At 26.7% G+C, this 22020-nt stretch overlaps 3 protein-coding genes across 5 annotated transcripts; 2 read left to right on the top strand and 1 right to left on the bottom strand.

Annotated features, from left to right (window-relative positions):
* Window positions 1-632: 632 nt before the first annotated feature.
* LOC123263606 (transmembrane protein 60) lies at window positions 633-12039 on the bottom strand. Of its 2 annotated transcripts, XM_044726505.1 has the most exons (4): window positions 11904-12039; window positions 7044-7409; window positions 6778-6974; window positions 930-1135 (listed from the first exon to the last, which is right to left on the bottom strand). In XM_044726505.1, the coding sequence occupies exons 2-3, from the start codon at window positions 7257-7259 to the stop codon at window positions 6798-6800; spliced, it is 393 nt and encodes a 130-aa protein (XP_044582440.1). In that variant the 5' UTR covers window positions 7260-7409; window positions 11904-12039; the 3' UTR covers window positions 930-1135; window positions 6778-6797. The 2 variants fall into 2 exon arrangements, with proteins under 2 accessions (XP_044582439.1, XP_044582440.1); XM_044726504.1 differs by lacking the exons at window positions 6778-6974; window positions 7044-7409; window positions 11904-12039 and adding exons at window positions 633-843; window positions 2854-3363 and having other exon boundaries at window positions 919-1135.
* LOC123263580 (NADH-cytochrome b5 reductase 2) lies at window positions 11347-15514 on the top strand. Of its 2 annotated transcripts, none has more exons than XM_044726472.1 (4): window positions 11347-11471; window positions 13630-13947; window positions 14031-14219; window positions 15106-15514. In XM_044726472.1, the coding sequence occupies exons 1-4, from the start codon at window positions 11460-11462 to the stop codon at window positions 15487-15489; spliced, it is 903 nt and encodes a 300-aa protein (XP_044582407.1). In that variant the 5' UTR covers window positions 11347-11459; the 3' UTR covers window positions 15490-15514. The 2 variants fall into 2 exon arrangements, with proteins under 2 accessions (XP_044582407.1, XP_044582406.1); XM_044726471.1 differs by lacking the exon at window positions 11347-11471 and adding an exon at window positions 12113-12220.
* Window positions 15515-17624: 2110 nt separating this feature from the next.
* On the top strand, window positions 17625-21986 carry LOC123263620. Its single transcript, XM_044726525.1, has 3 exons — window positions 17625-17691; window positions 17782-17928; window positions 21561-21986. The coding sequence occupies exons 1-3, from the start codon at window positions 17637-17639 to the stop codon at window positions 21842-21844; spliced, it is 486 nt and encodes a 161-aa protein (XP_044582460.1). The 5' UTR covers window positions 17625-17636; the 3' UTR covers window positions 21845-21986.
* Window positions 21987-22020: the final 34 nt, after the last annotated feature.

Raw genomic sequence — 22020 nt, 5'->3', positions numbered from 1 at the left:
TTTTTTTTGGACATATCGGGTCCTTAGATAGTCCTGGAACTAAATGTACCAAAAGATCGGCACTTTTCCAAAAGATCGGTATGGGACTTGTGATGTTCCGCGTTGGAACCGTCTTGGAACTAAAGTTCCAACCGCGATAACTACTAAACTATTGGAGTTACAAAAAAAAGTTTCGAACAAAATTTGTAGTAATTTTGATTCTCTACAAAAAAAGACTCATAATTTTTTCGTATTTTCAATATTTTACCCAAAAATTCACTCTTAAAATTTATAACCAACAAATTTTGAACTTTATGAATTTTTGTAATTTTCAGTGAAAATTTTGACTTAAATATTGAAGTTACAAAAAAAAGTTTGGGACAAAATTTTTAGGAAATTTTATTTCCTAAAAAAAATGTCTCATGATTTTTTCATATTTCCAATAATTTTCCCAGAATTTTCATTTTAAAATTTATAATGAAAAATTTGAATTTTTTATCGGCATTAAAAATACCCCAAATTTTGAAAAAGTGATAACTTTTGAGCTATTAAAGTTACAAAAAAAATGTGAGACAAAACTTGTAGGAAATTCAATTTTCTACAAAAAATGTCTTATAATTTTTTCATATTTCCAATAATTTCCCCATAATTTTTTATTTTTATTTTCAAAACCTAAAAATAAATCGAGCAGTTTTTTAGCTTAACTTATTTATTATTAAAAATATTACAAATTCTAAGGTAATTCATCTTCATGAAACGGTTTGTATCCTTTTGAAAATCCACTTGTTCCCGGACCATCTGATCTTGACGAAGAAAGTTTTATTTTTGGTATGTCTTTACAATAATTCATTGGCCTTAATTCATCTGTAATTTTATTTAAATAAATTTTTATTATAATAATAGTAATAAAGATAATAATAATAATAATTTTATACAGACCTTTTTTTCCGGTAGTTACTAATAAATAAACCGCAATACTGACAACAATAACCATTATAACCATCAGGGTCCGTAAAAGATTAACTTCAAATTGACTTTCCCAATAATAGTCATTTTTTTGAACTATTAACTCCACGGTATGGACGTTAAATTTTGAATGGTTGCTTATATTTCGAGATACACAGTGATAAAATCCAGATTCTCGCGTTGATACGCTCTAAAAATTACAAAAAGAAATTTATTAGTGGTTTTAAATTGGGTCTGTCCTAATTTTGGACGACGTATAAAAAAATTAAATTAAGATAACTAGTATTTAAAATACCGATAACAAATTCAAGTTTTTCATTGTGAATTTTAAAATGAAAATTTTTGGGAATATGAAAAAATTATAAGACATTTTTTGTAGAAAATTGAATTTTCTACAAGTTTTTTCTCAAATTTTTTTTTGTAACTTTAATAGTTCAAAAGTAATCACTTTTTCAAAATTTGGGATATTTTTAATACCGATAAAAAATTCAAATTTTTCATTATAAATTTAAAAATGAAAATTCTGGGAAAATTATTGGAAATATGGAAAAATTATGAGACATTTTTTGTAGGAAATAAAATTTCCTAAAAATTTTGTTCCAAACTTTTTTTAGTAACTTCAATATTTAAGTCAAAATTTTCACTAAAAATTACAAAAATTCATAAAGTTAAAAATTTGTTGGTTATAAATTTTAAGAGTGAATTTTCGGATAAAATATTGAAAATACGAAAAAATAATGAGTCCTTTTTTGTAGAGAATCAAAAGTACTACAAATTTTGTCCGAAACTTTTTTTTGTAACTCCAATAGTTTAGTAATTATCGCGGTTGGAACTTTAGTTCCAAGACGGTTCCAACGCGGTAAATCACAAGTCCCATACCGATCTTTTGGAAAAGTGCCGATCTTTTGGTACATTTAGTTCCAGGATGATATAAGGAACTGATATGTCCAAAAAAAAGTGCCGATTTCTATATCAGATCGGTAACTACAACCGATTTTTTCTAATTTTCAATATTTTAACCAGAATTTGATTTCCCAAATCTTTAAAATAAAATTCTAACAAAACTATTTAAACTCAATGTTCTACAAAAAAGGTCTCTTATAATTGCACGCCTCATAGCGCAAAGCGCGTAAGGTTGTGCTTTATACTCAACCCGTCAAGCTCAATTTTGTGATCTTTAAATGCCTCTATCACAACCATATTACACTTATACAATAATATAAGTAGATGTACACCGACAAAACACTTAAATTAAACCATCTTTTACTTTCTAAAATCATTTCATGTTGCTATTTTGATAAAAAAAAAAAAAAACGTTTTGAAAAAAATTTTACGTCGACGTCTGGATGTCACTCCATTTTGGATGTAACAACGATTACTCCCGGACAAATTGTTATTTCAAGACCGGACCTTTTTTATTAGTTTAAGAATTCGATTAACTGGGTCCGTATTTAATATCAGTAGCCTAGTTTACGTATTTTTTTTTTAATTGAATTTTTATTAAAATTCACTACGATACAACCGTACAAAGATAAACGAACTTTTCTTATTTGTCACGTGAAAACTATGGCGCCACTTGATCAAGCTAGATTTTTTTAGACTGCGTGCGCATATGACAAGAAAAAAGAGCGGCAATATTTAAAAAAAAATATAAAATACTCTGTAAGAAATTACTTAATTATAATTTTTTTTTTCAATCAATTACACAATTAATTTTTTTCTTCAAAAATTAATGAGTGTTATGAGGCGTGCACTTTTGGATTTTTCAAACTTTTTTTTCATTTTTCTAGAATTTGACCTTGAACCTTAACACACCCTACCAAGTAAAACAAAAATAACACTTTGACCCAAAAATTGGACGGTCCTAATTTGGGCCAGTCCCAATTTTGGAACACGCGAAAAACTTACCCAAATAAATAATTTTCCGGTCAATACTTGGTAATTATACTTGTCAGTATCAAAAAAACTGTCCGGACCGACGATATTGTTATTGTTATCAATTACTTTCCAAAACATGAAACGATGATTGTCGTCATTGCTGCGACAAAGTAACGTCGCTTGTTGGCCCGCGACGGCCCGCGCTACACTAGTCAGTCCATTTATTTCGAAAACTAGCGAAGTAATTGTTAAAAAAAGGAAAATTAATGAATAAATATTCATTTGGGAAGTTGTTTTGTTGAAGATCTTTGAGAAGACTAAAAAATTTTGTTGATCTTTAGTGTTCAAATGTCATTAGAGATTATACAAGAATAAAGTATTCTAGGCCGTGTTTATTTATTTAAAACTTGGCTGTCATTGGCTCCAATCCAAGGTTCTTAAATTAAAAATTTATACTATTATTATGTAACTTACGAATTATTGACCACCGGAAAATTTATTTGGGAGTTTCATTCAAAGAAATTGTTCTAGGGGAATCCTTTGCGATTTTTGAAATACCGTAAATTTTTGGTATTAATGCGCTTGCCATAAATTTATTGTTATAATTCTAAAATAATACGGTATTTCTGTGGTTATATTGGCCAGTTTTTTCACTATAGTTACGCAGCATTTCTACTGTACTTTTGCTGCAAAGCTACTAGAATAATACGATTAAATTACTGTAAAACTCCAGAATTTTCACTGTAAAAAATCTATGTATTAACTATAATATTACTATAATTTTACAATAATAAAATCGTATTTCTACGGTAATAACACCGAAGTTATACTGCAATTTTGCCGCGATTATACTGATATAATTAAGAAATATCAAATATTTAGTATTTTTTGTTGATTTCCGCATTTAAAGCCATATCACAAAAAATGAGCAGATTATAAAATTTTCATTTTTATTCCATTAAATTTACGTTTTTCATTCCAATCAACGAATCATTGAAAGTAAGGCGTAGGGATTGTAGGATTTTTAAAGTTCCAAGATGAGTAAATAAGTATACAGTAAATATGCGGTACATTTACTAAATGCTGTTAATATCCCGTAATTTTGCTATTGTATTGCCGTAAATATTCTGAATTTATTTTGCAATATTTCTGTAATAATTCGGCAAAAAAACTGACTAAAGTAACTGAAGTATGGTAAATATACAGCATTTATATCGTATAAATATCGAATCTTTGCGGCATTTCAAAAACCGCGCGGAAAGTTTTTTTATATACTCATGTCGTTAATAAGCGCCAGGACTATTTGCTGACACATGACGATCATTTATTTGATTAAGGGGGTATTCTCATCTAGAAATTAAAAAAAATTAGATTTTTTTTTCAAATTTTCAAAACTCCCCTCACGGTTTTGGAAATACCGTAAAGATTCGGTATTTATACGATATAAATACTGTATTTTTACCGTAATACTTCAGTTATTTTAGCCAGTTTTTTTGTCGAATCATTACGAAAAAACTACGAAATAAATTCAGAATATTTACGGCAATACAATAGAAAAATTACGGTATATTAACAGCATTTAAACCGTAAATGTACCGCATATTTACTGTATATCTGCGGCACTATTGCAGCAAAAAACCGGAAAAGAAGATCCCTACTTTCTATTACCGGCAAAATACCAAAAATATGCTGTTTTACTACTACTGTTCAATGGCTTAAAATTTTTTTTTATAATATTATAAATTATTAACAATTATTTTTTTCATTGACCCATTATGTATATATAAATTAAAGTTTTTTCATGCCTACTGGTCAAGTGACTAGTGAACCTTATTCAAGCCAAGCGATTGACATTCCATCTGCACTATTGGTCGAGAGACATTCTCTCTTTGCATTAGTTCTATGGGGTCCATCGAACTTGAATACTAGTAAAGCTAGAAGTTTTGTGGTATCTGTTCGAGTTGTAAAGATGTTAAACAAATGAAAGAAAATGAAAGAAACTACATGAGAGCAAAGATAAACTTTGAAAAAATAAATGGGGTAGGTTACCAAGCCAGGAATCGAACCTGGATCTCCCTGATAACATGTCAGGAGCTCTACCAGTTAAGCTACCGGGCCCCTTCCACCATCCACCTTTCTCAGTCCATTCTTATACTCTCGATACTTTACTTACTTTTCCCTTCTTTTTTATTCTCCCCACCCAAACTACGTACTACGGTGGTATTGTAGTAATTATTGAGGCGCTATTATAAATTAACAATTATTTTTTTCTTCATGACCCATTATGTATATATAAATTAAAGTTTTTCATGCCTACTGGTCAAGTGACTAGTGAAGGGGAAGGGGCCCGGTAGCTTAACTGGTAGAGCTCCTGACATGTTATCAGGGAGATCCAGGTTCGATTCCTGGCTTGGTAACCTACCCCATTTATTTTTTCATAGTTTATCTTTGCTCTCATGAAGTTACTTTCATTTGTTTAACATCTTTACAATTCGAACAGATAACACAAAAACTTCCAGCTTTACTAGTATTCAAGTTCGATGGACCCCATAGAACTAATGCAAAGAGAGAATGTCTCTCGACCAATAGTGCAAATGGAATGTCCATCGCTTGACTTGAATAAGGTTCACTAGTCACTTGACCAGTAGGCATCAAAAACTTTAAATTATAAATTATCATGAATAATTTTTAAGAGGTTGATAAATTAATTTCTTTGATTTTATTATTATTATTATCATTTTTTTTAGTCCAGACTAGGATTCGAACCCGGATCATCTAGTTACGCGCCGAAGGCTCTACCAGTTGAGCTATCAGAGACACTATCCGTATCTATTTACTCAGTCACCTAATAAAACTCACCGAGTAATGAACACAATCGCCCATCTTACGGTAGAAAGCATTATATCTTTAATTATATCAGTATAAACGCGGTAAAATTGCAGTATATCTTTGGTATTTTTACCGTAGAAATACCATTTTATTATTGTAAAATTATGGTAATATTATAGTTAATACATAAATTTTTTACGATAAAAGTTCTAGAGTTTTACGGTAATTTTATCGTATTATTTCTGAACTTTGCAGCAAAAGTACGGTAGAAATGCCGTATAACTATAGTAAAAAAACTGACCAAAATAACCACAGAAATACCGTATTATTTCAGAATTATAACGGTTAATTTATGGTAAACGCATTAATACCAAAAATTTACGGTATTTCAAAAACCGCGAGGGTCAACCCTTTAAGAATATGTCTTTAGCAGGATTTTAGAAAATTCAAATTATTTTCAGAAAAACGTTTTTTTTTAAAAAGATACCCACGATTTCTCGAGCTCTACTGAACCAAATTACTTGAATTTGTTATAGTTGCAAAAATTTATCAGATGCCTGCTAACTTGAAAATTACAAGAGATTTTATCGTGAAAAAAAAAAAGATAACGTTCCTATTTTTCGTCAGATTGTGTCTTTTTTTTTTCTCTTGAATTTTGTTTTTAAATTCTATCTTTTTTTTTTCCCCTCAAATTTCGTCTCAAGTTTAAAGACAAACTTAAAGTTAATTGTGTCTTAAATTTTATTTTAAATTTTGCCTAATTTTTTTTCTTACATTTCATCCTTAGAATTAAGACAAAATTTTGTCTTGAATTTTAACTTATTTTTTGTCTTGAATTTTAACTTATTTTTTGTCTTTTTTTTTCTTTCTCAAATTTGGTCTTAAAAATTAAGACAAAATTTAACTTAATTTTGTCTTAAATTTTCTTTTTTTTTTTTTCATAAATTTTGACTTACCTTTCATCTTGAATTTTGTCTTAAATTTTACCTTAAATTTAGTCTTATTTTTTGTCTTAAATTTAGTCTTATTTTTTGTCTTAAATTTAGTCTTATTTTTTGTCTTAAATTTAGTCTTATTTTTTGTCTTGAAATTTGTCTTAAATTAAGAGTAAAAAAAAAAAATTACCTATATTAAAAAAAAAATTCTCAATATCTGGAATGTTGAATTAAATGAAAAAAAACATCAATAGTCAACGCAGGTAAAAGGACCCAAAACGGACTAAGAACAGCTTTAGCAGGAAGATACAGATAAGGCGCCTCCAATTTCAAGCAGATAAGAATTTGGACGCTTAATTTCAGCAAGACCGCCAACATGTGCCATCCCTAAAAAATAAAATAAAAATCAATAACAAATTTCAAATTGACATCCTCAATCATAAAAAAATAAACTACCTTGCGTCTCAAACAATTGGTGCTGTTATGATTATTCTTGCAGTGCGACACCATGTTGAAAATGATGTAGATCAGTAAAAAGGTGTCGTACAGCCACATTGGGATGAAAACAATGAACCAGTTCCATAATATTCGCTGGTCCAGTCTTAGTACCAGAAGAATGAGAAATATTAATAATTCAAACCAGGTAAATAATGCGCGATGTAACACTGCCATTATTTACATATTTAATTAATTATTATTTAATTAATAACTGTTTTTTAATTTAGTATTCCTTGTTGCCTTGAATCAAGAGTCGCCATTTGCAATTTGCGGTTGGCGCATGCGCAGTTGAAAGATGTTAAGGACTTTTACACGCAGCGTTACCTGGTGGGATAAAAACGCGGGAAAGAAATTCAAATTTAAAATTTATTTAAAAATAAATTTTTTATCTACTAAATTAAATATATCTCCTAAAATATTGAAAATAGCCATGTAGTACAAAAACTTTTTTTTACTAGAATTTTAATTATTATTTTTTTACTAGAATTTTAAAAATAATAATAATTTTTTATAATAATAATTTTTTATAATAAAAATAATTTTTTACTGGAATTTTTAAAATAATAATTTTAATTAATATTTTTTACTAGAATTTTTATTATTATTTTTTTGCTAGAATTTTTAATTATTATAATTTTTTCCTAAAATCAATAATTTAAGAGTTATATTAATTTTTCTTGGACCTAAATTATAATTTTTTACTTTTTATTACTTATTTACTCTTCAAGTAACTACATCTCTTAAAATATTGAAAATAGACCTTATGAATTTTTCCTAAAATCAATATTTTAGGAGTTATAGCCACTTTTATAGTTCCTAAACAATAATTTTTAATATTCTACTTCCTAGTCTCTCCTAAAGTTCCTATATCTCCTAAAATATTGAAAATAGACCTTAGGTATAGGAACGTTTATTGAAGAAAATTTACTAAGCTACAATTTTAATCTCTTAAGATTTTTTCCTAAAATTAATATTTCAAGAGTTATAGCCACTTCTATAGTACCTAAATAATTAATAGGAATTGATTTTTCATTTTTCATTTTGTCGGAACTACAAAAGTGGCTATATCTCCTAAAGTATCAAAGTTAGACCTGTAAAACACAAACATTATCAATAGGAAATTTTCTAAGCTACAATTTTGGATTCTTATGATTTTGTTCTAAATTCAATATTTTAGGAGTTATGATCTACTTTATAGTACATAGATCATAATTTTTTCATTTCTCACTATAGGAACTACTAAAGTTTCTATATCTCCTAAAATATTAAAAAAAGCCTCATAATATACAAACATCATTGATAGGAAATTTTCTAAGCTACAATTTTGGTCTCTTATGATTTTTTCCTAAAATCAATATTTTAGGAGTTATGATCTACTTTTATAGTTCCTATAAATTTTCCCTAAACTCATTATTTTAGGAGTTATAGCCACTTTTATAGTTCCTAAACAATAATTTTTAATATTCTACTTCCTAGTCTCTCCTAAAGTTCCTATATCTCCTAAAATATTGAAAATAGACCTTAGGTATAGGAACATTTATTAAAGAAAATTTCCTAAGCTACAATTTTAATCTCTTTAGATTTTTTCCTAAAATTAATATTTCAAGAGTTATAGCCACTTCTATAGTACCTAAATAATTAATAGGAATTGATTTTTCATTTTTCATTTTGTCGGAACTACAAAAGTGGCTATATCTCCTAAAGTATCAAAGTTAGACCTGTATAACACAAACATTATCAATAGGAAATTTTCTAAGCTACAATTTTGGATTCTTATGATTTTTTTCTAAATTCAATATTTTAGGAGTTATGATCTACTTTATAGTACATAGATCATAATTTTTTCATTTCTCACTATAGGAACTACTAAAGTTTCTATATCTCCTAAAATATTAAAAAAAGCCTCATAATATACAAACATCATTGATAGGAAATTTTCTAAGCTACAATTTTGGTCTCTTATGATTTTTTCCTAAAATCAATATTTTAGGAGTTATGGCTACTTTTATAGTTCCTATAAATTTTCCCTAAACTCATTATTTTAGGAGTTATAGCCATTTTTTAGGTAGATTTCATAGAAATCAATCTTTTGCATTGGTCCTCATGTTGGAATTTACTCGGAATTTTGTCGTAATATCTCTTAACTAGTCGAGTAAAGCTCAAATATAACGTTAGTTAAAAAATTTATATATGTATGTAATATAACGCAGGATGTTGCCGCGATTGTGTCTACAGTTCTTGACGGATCTAGATGAAATTTGTTACACATATTCTATAGATAATAACCTTGGATGAGTTCGAAGATGAGTGAAATCCATCAATAAGTTTAGAAATGGCAGCTCTTTAAAATTATCAAAATAGTGAAAATCACGTTTTCGGTGACTTCATTGATGTATAACTTTTGATTGAAAAGAGATACTTAATTTGTGACAAATTCATGTGAAAGCTCATGAAATTACCTTTAATTTGACGTATATAACACTGACATTTTGACCATTTTTAGTTATTTTATCAAAGTTAAGAGTTCGATTGAACCATTTTCAGGCAATGTATAGTGCAACCGACTTATGAATGTTATTCTGTTGAGAATTCTCAACAGATCCTAATGAAATTTAGTATGCAAATTCTTTACACAATTAGCTTGCATGAGCATTAAAATGAGTGAAATCCTTCGTTTAGTTTAGAAATAGTAGCTCTTCAAAATGATCAAAATAATAAAAATTACGTTTCTGGTGACTTTATTTATGTATAACTTTTAATAGCAAAAAGATAGCTGATTTTTGATAAATTCATATAAAAGCTTACAAAATTACTTCTAATTTGACGTATACAACGTTAACTTTTTGACAATTATTAGTTATTTTATCGAAGTTATTCACCTCAAAAAAATTATTAAAATTACAAAAATTATAAAAATTGTGATTTTTGTAATTTTACTTCTGAACAACTTTTGATTGAAAAACGATAGCTCAATTTTAAAACTTTCACTTTAAAGTGAAGGATGACACGCAAAATCGTGAAGCGTTCCACATTTTTTTACAACTATAAATAATGCTGTGAAGCGGGAAAGAATAGGAGTTACGGTAATTATTACGTGAAGCGTTCCACATTCACGTAACAGGATATTGGTAGGAAAGGATTGAGAAAGGAATGTGGAAAGGATCATCTTAATGTGAGTTTATAGAATATGCGAGAAAAAAATGATTAGATAGCTCGGACTGGGATTCGAACCCAGAACCTTCCGAAGACATGTCGGCTACTCTACCATTTGAGCTATCCGGTCTATACTAAATTTCCTTTCGCTTATTCTATATACATTAAGCCACACCGTCCATCTTACGGCAAGAATTTTTTACAAATATAAATAATGCTGTGAAGCGGGAAAGAATAGGAGTTACGGTAATTATTACGTGAAGCGTTCCACATTCACGTAACAGGATATTGACACACAAAAATGACGAAAAATATGAAAACATACGATGGTTCGATTTGAAAATAATTAAAAGAAACTATACTTTCATTAATAAAAGTTTAAATAATAATTATTCGACAAATTTTTTTTATAATTATTTATAATTACAAAAAATTGAAATCTACCTTCCATCTCGGGCGGAGCCGAATGGCTTACTTTTTTTTTTTTTAGTAATTAGATAATTATTAATTTTTTATTATCTAGTTACTATTTAAATTAATATGTCTCCTAAAATATTGAAAATAGCTCCATAATATAAAAACGTTTTTTTATAGGAAATTTTCTAAGCTACAATTTTAGCCTTATAATTTTCTTCTAAAATCATTAAAATAATTTTAGGAGCTATCGCCATTTTTATTATTTCTTCCTCCAATTTTAAAAAAAATATTTTTTTATTAAATTAACAAAATTTTTTTTTTTAATAAAAATCCGACAATATTAATAAAAACTAATAAAAAATTTATAGAAAAATAGTATAAGAATCTATAAAAAAAATTAAAAACTTCAACATCATCCATAAATGTATAATTACACTTATATAACGATAAAAAAAAAAAATGTTATCTCACTACAAAAAATCAGACGGCTGATATATAATTTATCATAATATTACAATATATATATTAATGACTACTTCATAATCTTCATAATTATGTTAACTATGTTAACTATACATAGAAAATTCTGAAAATTCTTACCAGTAATATTTTATTTAATATATATTTTATACTTACAAAAAAAAGTTTTTTTATTTTTTTTTAAATTCTTTTAATAATATCATAATAAATTTTTTAGACAAAAAATTTTTAAGTGTCTTTAAAGAGCGTGCGTCGTGTACTATATATATACTTTTATAGATAAAAATTAACGACGCCATAACAATATATAGAACATAACCCATCATGGACTTGCAGGTAATTTTATTATTATTTTTAATAAAATATAATAATTATTTAATTTTTAATAAAATTACATTTTATTTAGAGTAAAAAAATTAATTTTTTATTCTAAAGAAAAAACAAAATTAATTTATTAAAATAAAAATAAAAATTGTACATTAGAAATTTTTCAAAAATTTTATTAAAAATAAAATTATTGTAAGAAATTTAATAAAAAAATTCAACGTGAAAATTAAAAAAAAAAAAATTATGAAATTAAATTTCTATATAAAAAATTGAATTTTTTTTTTGCAATTTATTAAAAAATTTCTAAAAGTTATAAAATAAAAAATTGACAGTTATCAACTGACTTTATAATTAAAAATACAGGTATAAAATATAAATAGAAAATATAATAGTCTAGATATATATTTATATTTAAAATAAAAAAAATAAAAAAGTACTTACCACTTGCCGAAAATTTTCTACAGTCCAGTATTAGTAATAAAGTGCGAATTTAACGCAGACGCGCTAGATAGATAATTTTATTATTATTCTAGCTCCTAACCTCATTTGCGTGTCGCCCGACAAGTGACAAAAATCAATTTATCTGGAGCCTGAAAAAATTAAAAAATATTTATTTAATTTAAATCAATTTAATTTAATTTAATATTAAAATAGTTAAGAAAAAAAGTACTTTTTTGCTATCGATATTCATGACAATAGTTTTATTTTAATTGTCATTTTTGGAATTGCGAAAAAAGTGAAATATGATCAATGCACGTGTAAGTTTTCTTTTAAATTTTGTTTTAGATTATTAATTATAATTATTAATCATTAGAATGAAGAGTGTGGCTATTATGCAAGATTATAATAAGAATTAATTTGATAATTTTTTTTAACAAAAAAAATATGTCAAAAAAATTGACAAATTTTGATTAATTAAAAATGCAATTTTTAATAAAAACAACAATTTTTTTTAAGTAACTTGAAAAATTACAAGCTTAATTAAAAAACATTCAAATTTTTACATGAAATTTTTTTTTTTTAATTAAATTTTTAAAAAAAATGTAAACTTGAAAAAATATAAAAATTTTCCAAAAAAAAAAAATTTTTTTTAAATTTCATTAAAAAAATTACAAGCTCACTTAAAAAAAAAAAAATTTTTTTTTTTTAATAAAAGAATTTTTTTTTTAAATAAAAAAATTTCATTTTTTTAAAATATAGAAATTTTTCACGAAAAAAAATTTTTTTTTTAATTTCATTAAAAAATTACAAGCTTACTTGAAAAAAAAAAAAAAAATTTTGTTTTTAATAAAAAGAAAACTAAAAAAAAAATTTTTTTTTAATTGCATTAAAAAATTACAAGCTTACTTAAAAAAAAAAACGAAATTTTTTTTTAATAAAAGAAATTTTTTATAAATAAAAATTTCATTTTTAAAAATATAGAATTTTTCATGAAAAAAATTTATTAATTTCATTAAAAAATATAAGCTTACTTGAAAAAAAAAAATTTTTTTTAATTGCATTAAAAAATTACAAGCTTACTTAAAAAAAAAATTTTTTTTTTAATAAAAGAATTATTTTTTTAAATAAAAAAATTTCATTTTTTTAAAATATAGAAATTTTTCATGAAAAAAACATTTTTTTTTTAATTTCATTAAAAAATTACAAGCTTACTTGAAAAAAAAAAAAAAAAATTTTGTTTTTAATAAAAAGAAAACTAAAAAAAAAATTTTTTTTTAATAAAAGAAATTTTTTTATAAATAAAAAATTTCATTTTTTAAAAATATAGAATTTTTTCATGAAAAAAAAATTTATTAATTTCATTAAAAAATATAAGCTTACTTGAAAAAAAAAAAAATTTTTTTTAATTGCATTAAAAAATTACAAGCTTACTTAAAAAAAAAATTTTATTTTTTTTTTAATAAAAGATTTTTTTTTAAATAAAAAAAAAATTTCATTTTTTTTTTAATAAAAGATTTTTTTTTAAATAAAAAAAAAATTTCATTTTTTAAGAATTTAGAATTTTTTCATGAAAAAAAAATTTTTTTTAATTTCATTAAAAAATTACAAGCTTACTTGAAAAAAAAAAAATTTTTTTTTTTACCAAATAGAAAATTAAAAACAAAAAATTTTTTTAATAAAAAAAAATTTATCCAACTTACCAATAAATTCAATTTTTTACTTCCAGGTACTAGCAGTGGTGGGAGCAGTAGGAACCTTGATAATAGGAGTAACAATTCATTACCTAATCCGAAGAAAGAAGCGAGCTCCAGTCCTGCTAGAAGACCCACTGAAAAAATACAGCCTGCCGTTGATCGAGAAACAAGTAATCAGCCACGACACCAGGAGGTTCAGGTTCGGGCTGCCCTCTAGCAGCCACGTCCTGGGACTGCCCATAGGCCAGCACGTCCATCTGAACTGCCAGGTCAACGGGGAGCTGGTGATCCGAGCCTACACTCCGGTGTCCAGCGATGACGACCTTGGATTCGTCGACCTGGTTGTCAAGGTCAGTCTCTAAAGCTAAAGCTTGTCTCTCCTCTAGATTAATCCTGGTTCAGTTCTTTGGATGCTAATCTTGCTTTGTTTCAGGTTTATTTCAAGAATGTCCACCCGAAGTTCCCCGAGGGCGGAAAGATGAGCCAGTACTTGGAGGCGATGAAAATTGGAGACACTATTGACTTCAAGGGACCTTCGGGCAGGCTTGTTTATCATGGAAAGGGCAACTTTGCTATCAGGTTGCTTAGAAAGGAACCTCCTAGTCAATACCATGTTAAAAAGGTAATTTTTTTTATTAAAAATAACTTTTTTTTGGTTTTTATCTTAATTTTAAAGCTTCTTATTAACTTGAAAACCATCTCAGTCGACTCAGAATACTTGAATTAATAAGAAAAGTGCTTTCGCACATTGAAATTACTTCAATTTAACCCGAAAATTACAATCCGTACATCCGTACAGAACAATGTACGGATTTCCAAATTGTCCATATCTCAGCTCCTATTGAACCGATTTTCAAAATTTTTTTTTCTATCTACTCCTTATAAAATTCTTAGTAGCACACACTGTTAACTTTTCAAAATTTTGTCGGTAATTTAATTTTGAAGCTTCTAATTTACTTAAAAACCATCTCAGTTAACTCAAAATACTTGAATTGACAATAATAATGCTTCTGTACATTGAAATTATTTAAATTTACCGAGAAATCAATGATCCGTACATCCGTACTAAAAAATGTACTAATGTACGACTTCGTTATATCTCGGCTCCAACTCACCCGATTTAAAATAATTTTTTTACCGGCAAATTATACACTAAGATAAATAAATTGGAATATTAGTCACAATTTTAGATAAAAAATTTTTAATTCGGATTTTAGGAAAAATTTTCAAAATTTCGGTCCTTAAGTTAATTTTGATGTTTCAAATTAACTTGAAAGCCATCTCAGTCGACTCAAAATCCTTAACTTAACAAGAAAATTGCTTTTGTACATTAGAATTACTCAAAATTAACGAGAAAATTACAATACGTACATCCGTACAGAACAATGTACGGATTTCAAAATTGTCCATATCTCAGCTCCTACTTGCCCGATTTTCAAAAATTTTTTTTTCATTTACTCCTTATAAAATTCCTAATCGACTTCACTGCTCACTTTTTTAATTTCCAGGTTGTGATGATCGCCGGAGGAACTGGAATAACTCCAATGCTGCAATTGATCCGAGCGATCTGCAAAGACCCGCAAGACTCAACCAAAGTCTCTTTGCTCTTCGCGAATCAAACGGAAAAGGACATCTTGCTGCGCGAGGAACTGGAACAGGTTCTCAAGGACTACCCGGAACAGTTCAAGCTCTGGTACACTCTCGACTCAGCCAGAGACACCTGGAAGTACTCCACGGGGCACATCAACGCGGACATGATCAAGGAACATATGTTCCCTCCAGCAGATGATACTATTGTTCTGATGTGTGGCCCCCCACCTATGATCAATTTCGCCTGTACTCCTAACCTCGATAAACTTGGTTATGATCCCAAACTCAGATTTGCTTATTAATTTTAATAAATTTTACTGTCATTTATATATTTCTAATTTATTTTTATCTTAATTGGAAATTGTTGATTAGTATTAATAGTCCATTTAAAATATTAAAAATTTTTGTAAAATATTGTAAATTGTTCAATTAATTATTATTAAGAGACATTTAAACAGATTTTAAATTAAGATATGTGAACTATTGACATTTTTAAAGATATAAGCTCATTCTGACGTTACACTTATCGAGACCTTTCATTTGAGTACCCACATCAATTTTTCATATATTTTATATATTTATATATATTATATATATGTATATATGAAAAATATATTAAAAATGCATGTGGGTATTCAAATGGAAGCTCTTGATAAGTATAATGTCAGGGTGAGCTTATATCTTTAAAAATGTCAATAGTTAAGAAAGTACAGCGTATTTTTTAACAAATATCTTGTGAACTATTGACATTTTTTAAGATATAAGCTCATCCTGATGTTACACTTATCGAGACCTTTCATTTGAGTACCCACATCAATTTTTCATATATTTTATATATTTATATATATGTATGTATGAAAAATATATCAAAAATGCATGTGGGTACTCAAATGAAAGCTCTCGGTAAGTGTAACATCAGGATGAGCTTATATCTTTAAAAATGTCAATAATTAAGAAATTATCTTGTATCTTGTGAAATATTGACATTTTTAACATTATAAGCTCATCCTAATGTTACACTCATCAAGACCTTTCATTTGAGTACCCACATCAATTTTTCATATATTTTACATATTTATATATATTATATATATGTATATATGAAAAATATATCAAAAATGCATGTGGGTACTCAAATGAAAGCTCTTGATGAGTGTAACATCAGGATGAGCTTATATCTTTAAAAATGTCAATAATTAAGAAATGACCTTGTATCTTGAGGTCTATTGACATTTTTAAAAATATAAGCTCATCCTGATGTTACACTCATCGAGACCTTTCATTTGAATACCCTCATCAATTTTTCATATATTGTATATATTTATATATATTATATATATGTATAAATGAAAAATATATCAAAAATGCATGTGGGTACTCAAATGAAAGCTCTTGATGAGTGTAACATTGGGATGAGCTTATATCTTTAAAAACATCAATAGTTAAGAAAATACAGTGCAATTTAACAAAAGTTAGGATTTCATTTTTTTAAACATATTTTAAATTAAGATTGTCCAATTTTTTGTTTTACATTATATTAATTAATCTTTTGAAAAACAAAATTAATGCTTTTTAATAATATTTTCTCAAGTTTAATAATTAATTTCAATGGACAAAGTCAATCATCCGGATACACCAATTATTGACAGGCTGATAAATCGATTGATCCAACTAGTGACATACCGTTGGACCAATTATTGACACCCTTAATGCTTACTTGTCACCATTAATCTGATCTAAATGAAATAAGTAAAGTCTGATTGGAGAGGTTACAGCTTGGTATAAACTCACCTGTCAATATCAGATCCATATATTTTGTGTACCAATTATTGACACCAATTATTTTATAATTAATAACCATTCAGTTGAATGTAAATATCCGATATTTTTAATTTTTAATACTTAATTTATTTATTAAAAAAAAAGTTTAATTTGATTAGTTTAAAAAATAATTAAAAATCTGGAAATTTTAGTGCTTACTTCTAGTTTATTTTACGAGTTTCAGAATACTAATCTTTATTATTTTAATTAATTAATCTTTCTCATTAATTTTTTTTAATTCTTGTATAGAAAAATTGTTATTAATATTGTAGATAAATAAGATTTAAAATAAAATAGGGTGTCAATAATTAAATCCCTTTCACTAAGTGGCGGCAGAATTTGCCATTAGCGCCCCTTCTTGGAATTTTTTGGCACTAACTTTAAAAATTAGTGCTCTTGGGGTAAGTCAGTCCTATTTTGCCAACCCCCTTAATTTTCGAATCTTAATTATTACTATTGTTATTATTGTTATTATTGTATTAGTCAACACAAGACGCGACATTTACTGGGTGCGACCATTAATATTTTTTAAACAATTATTAATAAATTATTTTTATTTATTATTAATGATATAAATTAATTGTTTAAAAAAAATTAATATTGAATATTTACAAAAAAAAAAAAAAAAATGATTAAGCGGTGTGTGTTTTTATTGTTAATTTTTGGATTATTAAACAGACAAGGTAATTATTTAATTTTTATTTTAGATTTTTTTTTTAAGATTCTTTAATAATAATAATAATAATAATAATAATTTTGTTTTGTTTAATTAGTGTCAGCGGCTGGAGGATGGCTGCTCTGTTACAAGTGTAACAGTAACCAACCAGGGTGTGGAACTCCCTTTAATTGGTTGTGGTACTGGGGAGAGTACTGTCCAGAACCTGATGATGTCTGTGTTAAAGTTATAGAACGCAAAGGAGGTAATAATAATATTTGGTTTAAGAGTATTTTTTTTTTGTAACTTTAATAGTTCAAAAGTTATCACTTTTTCAAAATTTAGAGTATTTTTAATACCGATGAAAAATTCAAATTTTTCATTATAAATTTTAAAATGAAAATTCTGGGAAAATTATTGGAAATATGGAAAAATCATGAGACATTTTTTGTAGGAAATAAAATTTCCTAAAAATTTTGTCCCAAACTTTTTTTTGTAACTTCAATATTTAAGTCAAAATTTTCACTGAAAATCACAAAAATTCATAAAGTTAAAAATTTGTTGGTTATAAATTTTAAGAGTGAATTTTCGGGTAAAATATTGAAAATACGGAAAAATTATGAGTCCTTTTTTGTAGAGAATCAAAAGTACTACAAATTTTGTCCGAAACTTTTTTTTGTAACTCCAATAGATTAGTAGTTATTGCGGTTGGAACTTTAGTTCCAAGACGGTTCCAACGCGGAACATCACGTTCCATACCGGGAATTTTGAAACATTATGACATTTTTTGTAGAAAATTGAATTTCCTACAAGTTTTGCCTCAAACTTTTTTTTATAACTTTAATAGTTCAAAAGTAATGACTTTTTCCTAATTTGAGGTATTTTTAACACCGATAAAAAATTCAAATTTTTCATTATAAATTTTAAAATGAAAATTCTGGGAAAATTATTGGAAATATGGAAAAATCATGAGACATTTTTTGTAGGAAAAAAAATTTCCTAAAAATTTTGTCCCAAACTTTTTTTTGTAACTTCAATATTTAAGTCAAAATTTTCACTGAAAATTACAAAAATTCATAAAGTTCAAAATTTGTTGGTTATAAATTTTAAGAGTGAATTTTCGGGTAAAATATTGAAAATACGGAAAAATTATGAGTCCTTTTTTGTAGAGAATCAAAAGTACTACAAATTTTGTCCGAAACTTTTTTTTGTAACTCCAATAGTTTAGTAGTTATCGCGGTTGGAACTTTAGTTCCAAGACGGTTCCAACGCGGTAAATCACAAGTCCCATACCGATATTTTGGAAAAGTGCCGATCTTTTGGTACATTTAGTTCCGGGATGATATAAGGAACCGATAAGTCCAAAAAAAAGTGCCGATTTCAATATCAGATCGGTAACTACAACCGATTTTTTCTAAAAATTCAAGTTTTTCATTATGAATTTTCAAATAAAAATTATTGGAGATATGAAAAAATTATAAATCATTTTTTTGTAGAAAATTGAATTTCCTACAAGTTTTGTCTCATCTTTATTTTATAACTTTAATTGTTCAAAAGTAATCACTTTTTCATAATTTGAGGTATTTTTAACACCGATAAAAAATTCAAATTTTTCATTATAAATTTTAAAATGAAAATTCTGGGAAAATTATTGGAAATATGGAAAAATTATGAGACATTTTTTGTAGGAAATAAAATTTCCTAAAAATTTTGTCCCAAACTTTTTTTTGTAACTTCAATATTTAAGTCAAAATTTTCACTGAAAATTACAAAAATTCATAAAGTTCAAAATTTGTTGGTTATAAATTTTAAGAGTGAATTTTCGGATAAAATATTGAAAATACGAAAAAATTATGCGTCCTTTTTTGTAGAGAATCAAAAGTACTACAAATTTTGTCCGAAACTTTTTTTTGTAACTCCAATAGATTAGTAATTATCGCGGTTGGAACTTTAGTTCCAAGACGGTTCCAACGCGGAACATCACGTTCCATACCGGGAATTTTGAAACATTATGACATTTTTTGTAGAAAATTGAATTTCCTACAAGTTTTGCCTCAAACTTTTTTTTATAACTTTAATAGTTCAAAAGTAATCACTTTTTCATAATTTGAAGTATTTTTAACACCGATAAAAAATTCAAATTTTTCATTATAAATTTTAAAATGAAAATTCTGGGAAAATTATTGGAAATATGGAAAAATCATGAGACATTTTCTGTAGGAAATAAAATTTCCTAGGTTTTGTCCCAAATTTTTTTTTGTAACTCCAATATTTAAGTCAAAATTTTCACTGAAAATTACAAAAATTCATAAAGTTAAAAATTTGTTGGTTATAAATTTTAAGAGTGAATTTTCGGATAAAATATTGAAAATACGGAAAAATTATGAGTCCTTTTTTGTAGAGAATTAAAAGTACTACAAATTTTGTCCGAAACTTTTTTTTGTAACTCCAATAGTTTAGTAGTTATCGCGGTTGGAACTTTAGTTCCAAGACGGTTCCAACGCGGAACATCACAAGTCCCATACCGATATTTTGGAAAAGTGCCGATCTTTTGGTACATTTAGTTCCGGGATGATATAAGGAACCGATAAGTCCAAAAAAAAGTGCCGATTTCAATATCAGATCGGTAACTACAACCGATTTTTTCTAAAAATTCAAGTTTTTCATTATGAATTTTCAAATAAAAATTATTGGAGATATGAAAAAATTATAAAACATTTTTTGTAGAAAATTGAATTTCCTACAAGTTTCGTCTCATCTTTTTTTTGTAACTTTAATAGTTCAAAAGTAATCACTTTTTCATAATTTGAGGTATTTTTAACACCGATAAAAAATTCAAATTTTTCATTATAAATTTTAAAATGAAAATTCTGGGAAAATTATTGGAAATATGGAAAAATCATGAGACATTTTTTGTAGGAAATAAAATTTCCTAAAAATTTTGTCCCAAACTTTTTTTTGTAACTTCAATATTTAAGTCAAAATTTTCACTGAAAATTACAAAAATTCATAAAGTTCAAAATTTGTTGGTTATAAATTTTAAGAGTGAATTTTCGGATAAAATATTGAAAATACGAAAAAATTATGCGTCCTTTTTTGTAGAGAATCAAAAGTACTACAAATTTTGTCCGAAACTTTTTTTTGTAACTCCAATAGATTAGTAATTATCGCGGTTGGAACTTTAGTTCCAAGACGGTTCCAACGCGGAACATCACGTTCCATACCGGGAATTTTGAAACATTATGACATTTTTTGTAGAAAATTGAATTTCCTACAAGTTTTGCCTCAAACTTTTTTTTATAACTTTAATAGTTCAAAAGTAATCACTTTTTCATAATTTGAAGTATTTTTAACACCGATAAAAAATTCAAATTTTTCATTATAAATTTTAAAATGAAAATTCTGGGAAAATTATTGGAAATATGGAAAAATCATGAGACATTTTCTGTAGGAAATAAAATTTCCTAGGTTTTGTCCCAAATTTTTTTTTGTAACTCCAATATTTAAGTCAAAATTTTCACTGAAAATTACAAAAATTCATAAAGTTAAAAATTTGTTGGTTATAAATTTTAAGAGTGAATTTTCGGGTAAAATATTGAAAATACGGAAAAATTATGAGTCCTTTTTTGTAGAGAATCAAAAGTACTACAAATTTTGTCCGAAACTTTTTTTTGTAACTCCAATAGTTTAGTAATTATCGCGGTTGGAACTTTAGCTCCAAGACGATTCCAACGCGGAACATCACAAGTCTCATACCGATCTTTTGGAAAAGTGCCGATCTTTTGGTACATTTAGTTCTAGGATGATCTAAGGAACCGATATGTCCAAAAACAAGTGCCGATTTCTATATCAGATCGGTAACTACAACCGATTTTTTCTAAAAACTCAATTTTTCAGCCGAGACATTGATAACTCGTGACTGCTTGAGCTCCCTCAAAGACTTCCGTACCGATATACCTGCCGATCACTACGAAGGTTGTCGTCCAGCTGCCAAGGACGTTCGCCTGGGCCACTTCGTCAACAACACCATCAAAGAGCTCGACATTCACCGGGACTACTACGATGAAGTCAATTGGTGCTTCTGCTACTTCGACAATCGGTGCAATTCTGCAACCGGTTTGCAAGCGAAGTTTATCATTCCTCTAACTTTACTCACTTTAATTTACAAATTTAGTTATTAATTTTTTTTTAATGTTTTTTACAAATTTTTTTTAAATTTTAGCCGTCCTTTTTAATAGATCTTAAATAATTGTAATTAAGAACAAACATACCGTCCAAAATGTACAAGAATTTTATATAAATATACATTTATATATATTTATAATTAAAATGTGTTTTTATTTATTTTTAAACGGCT

The sequence above is a fragment of the Cotesia glomerata genome, linkage group LG4 (genome assembly GCF_020080835.1).
Source record: "Cotesia glomerata isolate CgM1 linkage group LG4, MPM_Cglom_v2.3, whole genome shotgun sequence".
Classification (NCBI taxonomy): domain Eukaryota; kingdom Metazoa; phylum Arthropoda; class Insecta; order Hymenoptera; family Braconidae; genus Cotesia; species Cotesia glomerata.
This window is presented reverse-complemented; position numbering and strand designations above follow the sequence as displayed.

What these genes read in the sequence shown, in the direction of transcription:
- LOC123263620 (XM_044726525.1), top strand. Translation starts at nt 17,637, where the DNA reads ATGATTAAGCGGTGTGTGTTTTTATTGTTAATTTTTGGATTATTAAAC. An exon ending in TGGATTATTAAACAGACAAG is followed by an intron (nt 17,692 to 17,781) that starts GTAATTATTTAA and finishes TTGTTTAATTAG; the next exon opens with TGTCAGCGGCTGGAGGATGG. An exon ending in AGTTATAGAACGCAAAGGAG is followed by an intron (nt 17,929 to 21,560) that starts GTAATAATAATA and finishes TCAATTTTTCAG; the next exon opens with CCGAGACATTGATAACTCGT.
- LOC123263606 (XM_044726504.1), bottom strand. Translation starts at nt 3,105, where the DNA reads ATGAATATTTATTCATTAATTTTCCTTTTTTTAACAATTACTTCGCTA. An exon ending in CCGGAAAATTATTTATTTGG is followed by an intron (nt 1,136 to 2,853) that starts GTAAGTTTTTCG and finishes TGTAATTTTTAG; the next exon opens with AGCGTATCAACGCGAGAATC. An exon ending in AGTAACTACCGGAAAAAAAG is followed by an intron (nt 844 to 918) that starts GTCTGTATAAAA and finishes ATAAAATTACAG; the next exon opens with ATGAATTAAGGCCAATGAAT.
- LOC123263580 (XM_044726471.1), top strand. An exon ending in TCGTCGACCTGGTTGTCAAG is followed by an intron (nt 13,948 to 14,030) that starts GTCAGTCTCTAA and finishes GCTTTGTTTCAG; the next exon opens with GTTTATTTCAAGAATGTCCA. An exon ending in GTCAATACCATGTTAAAAAG is followed by an intron (nt 14,220 to 15,105) that starts GTAATTTTTTTT and finishes TTTAATTTCCAG; the next exon opens with GTTGTGATGATCGCCGGAGG.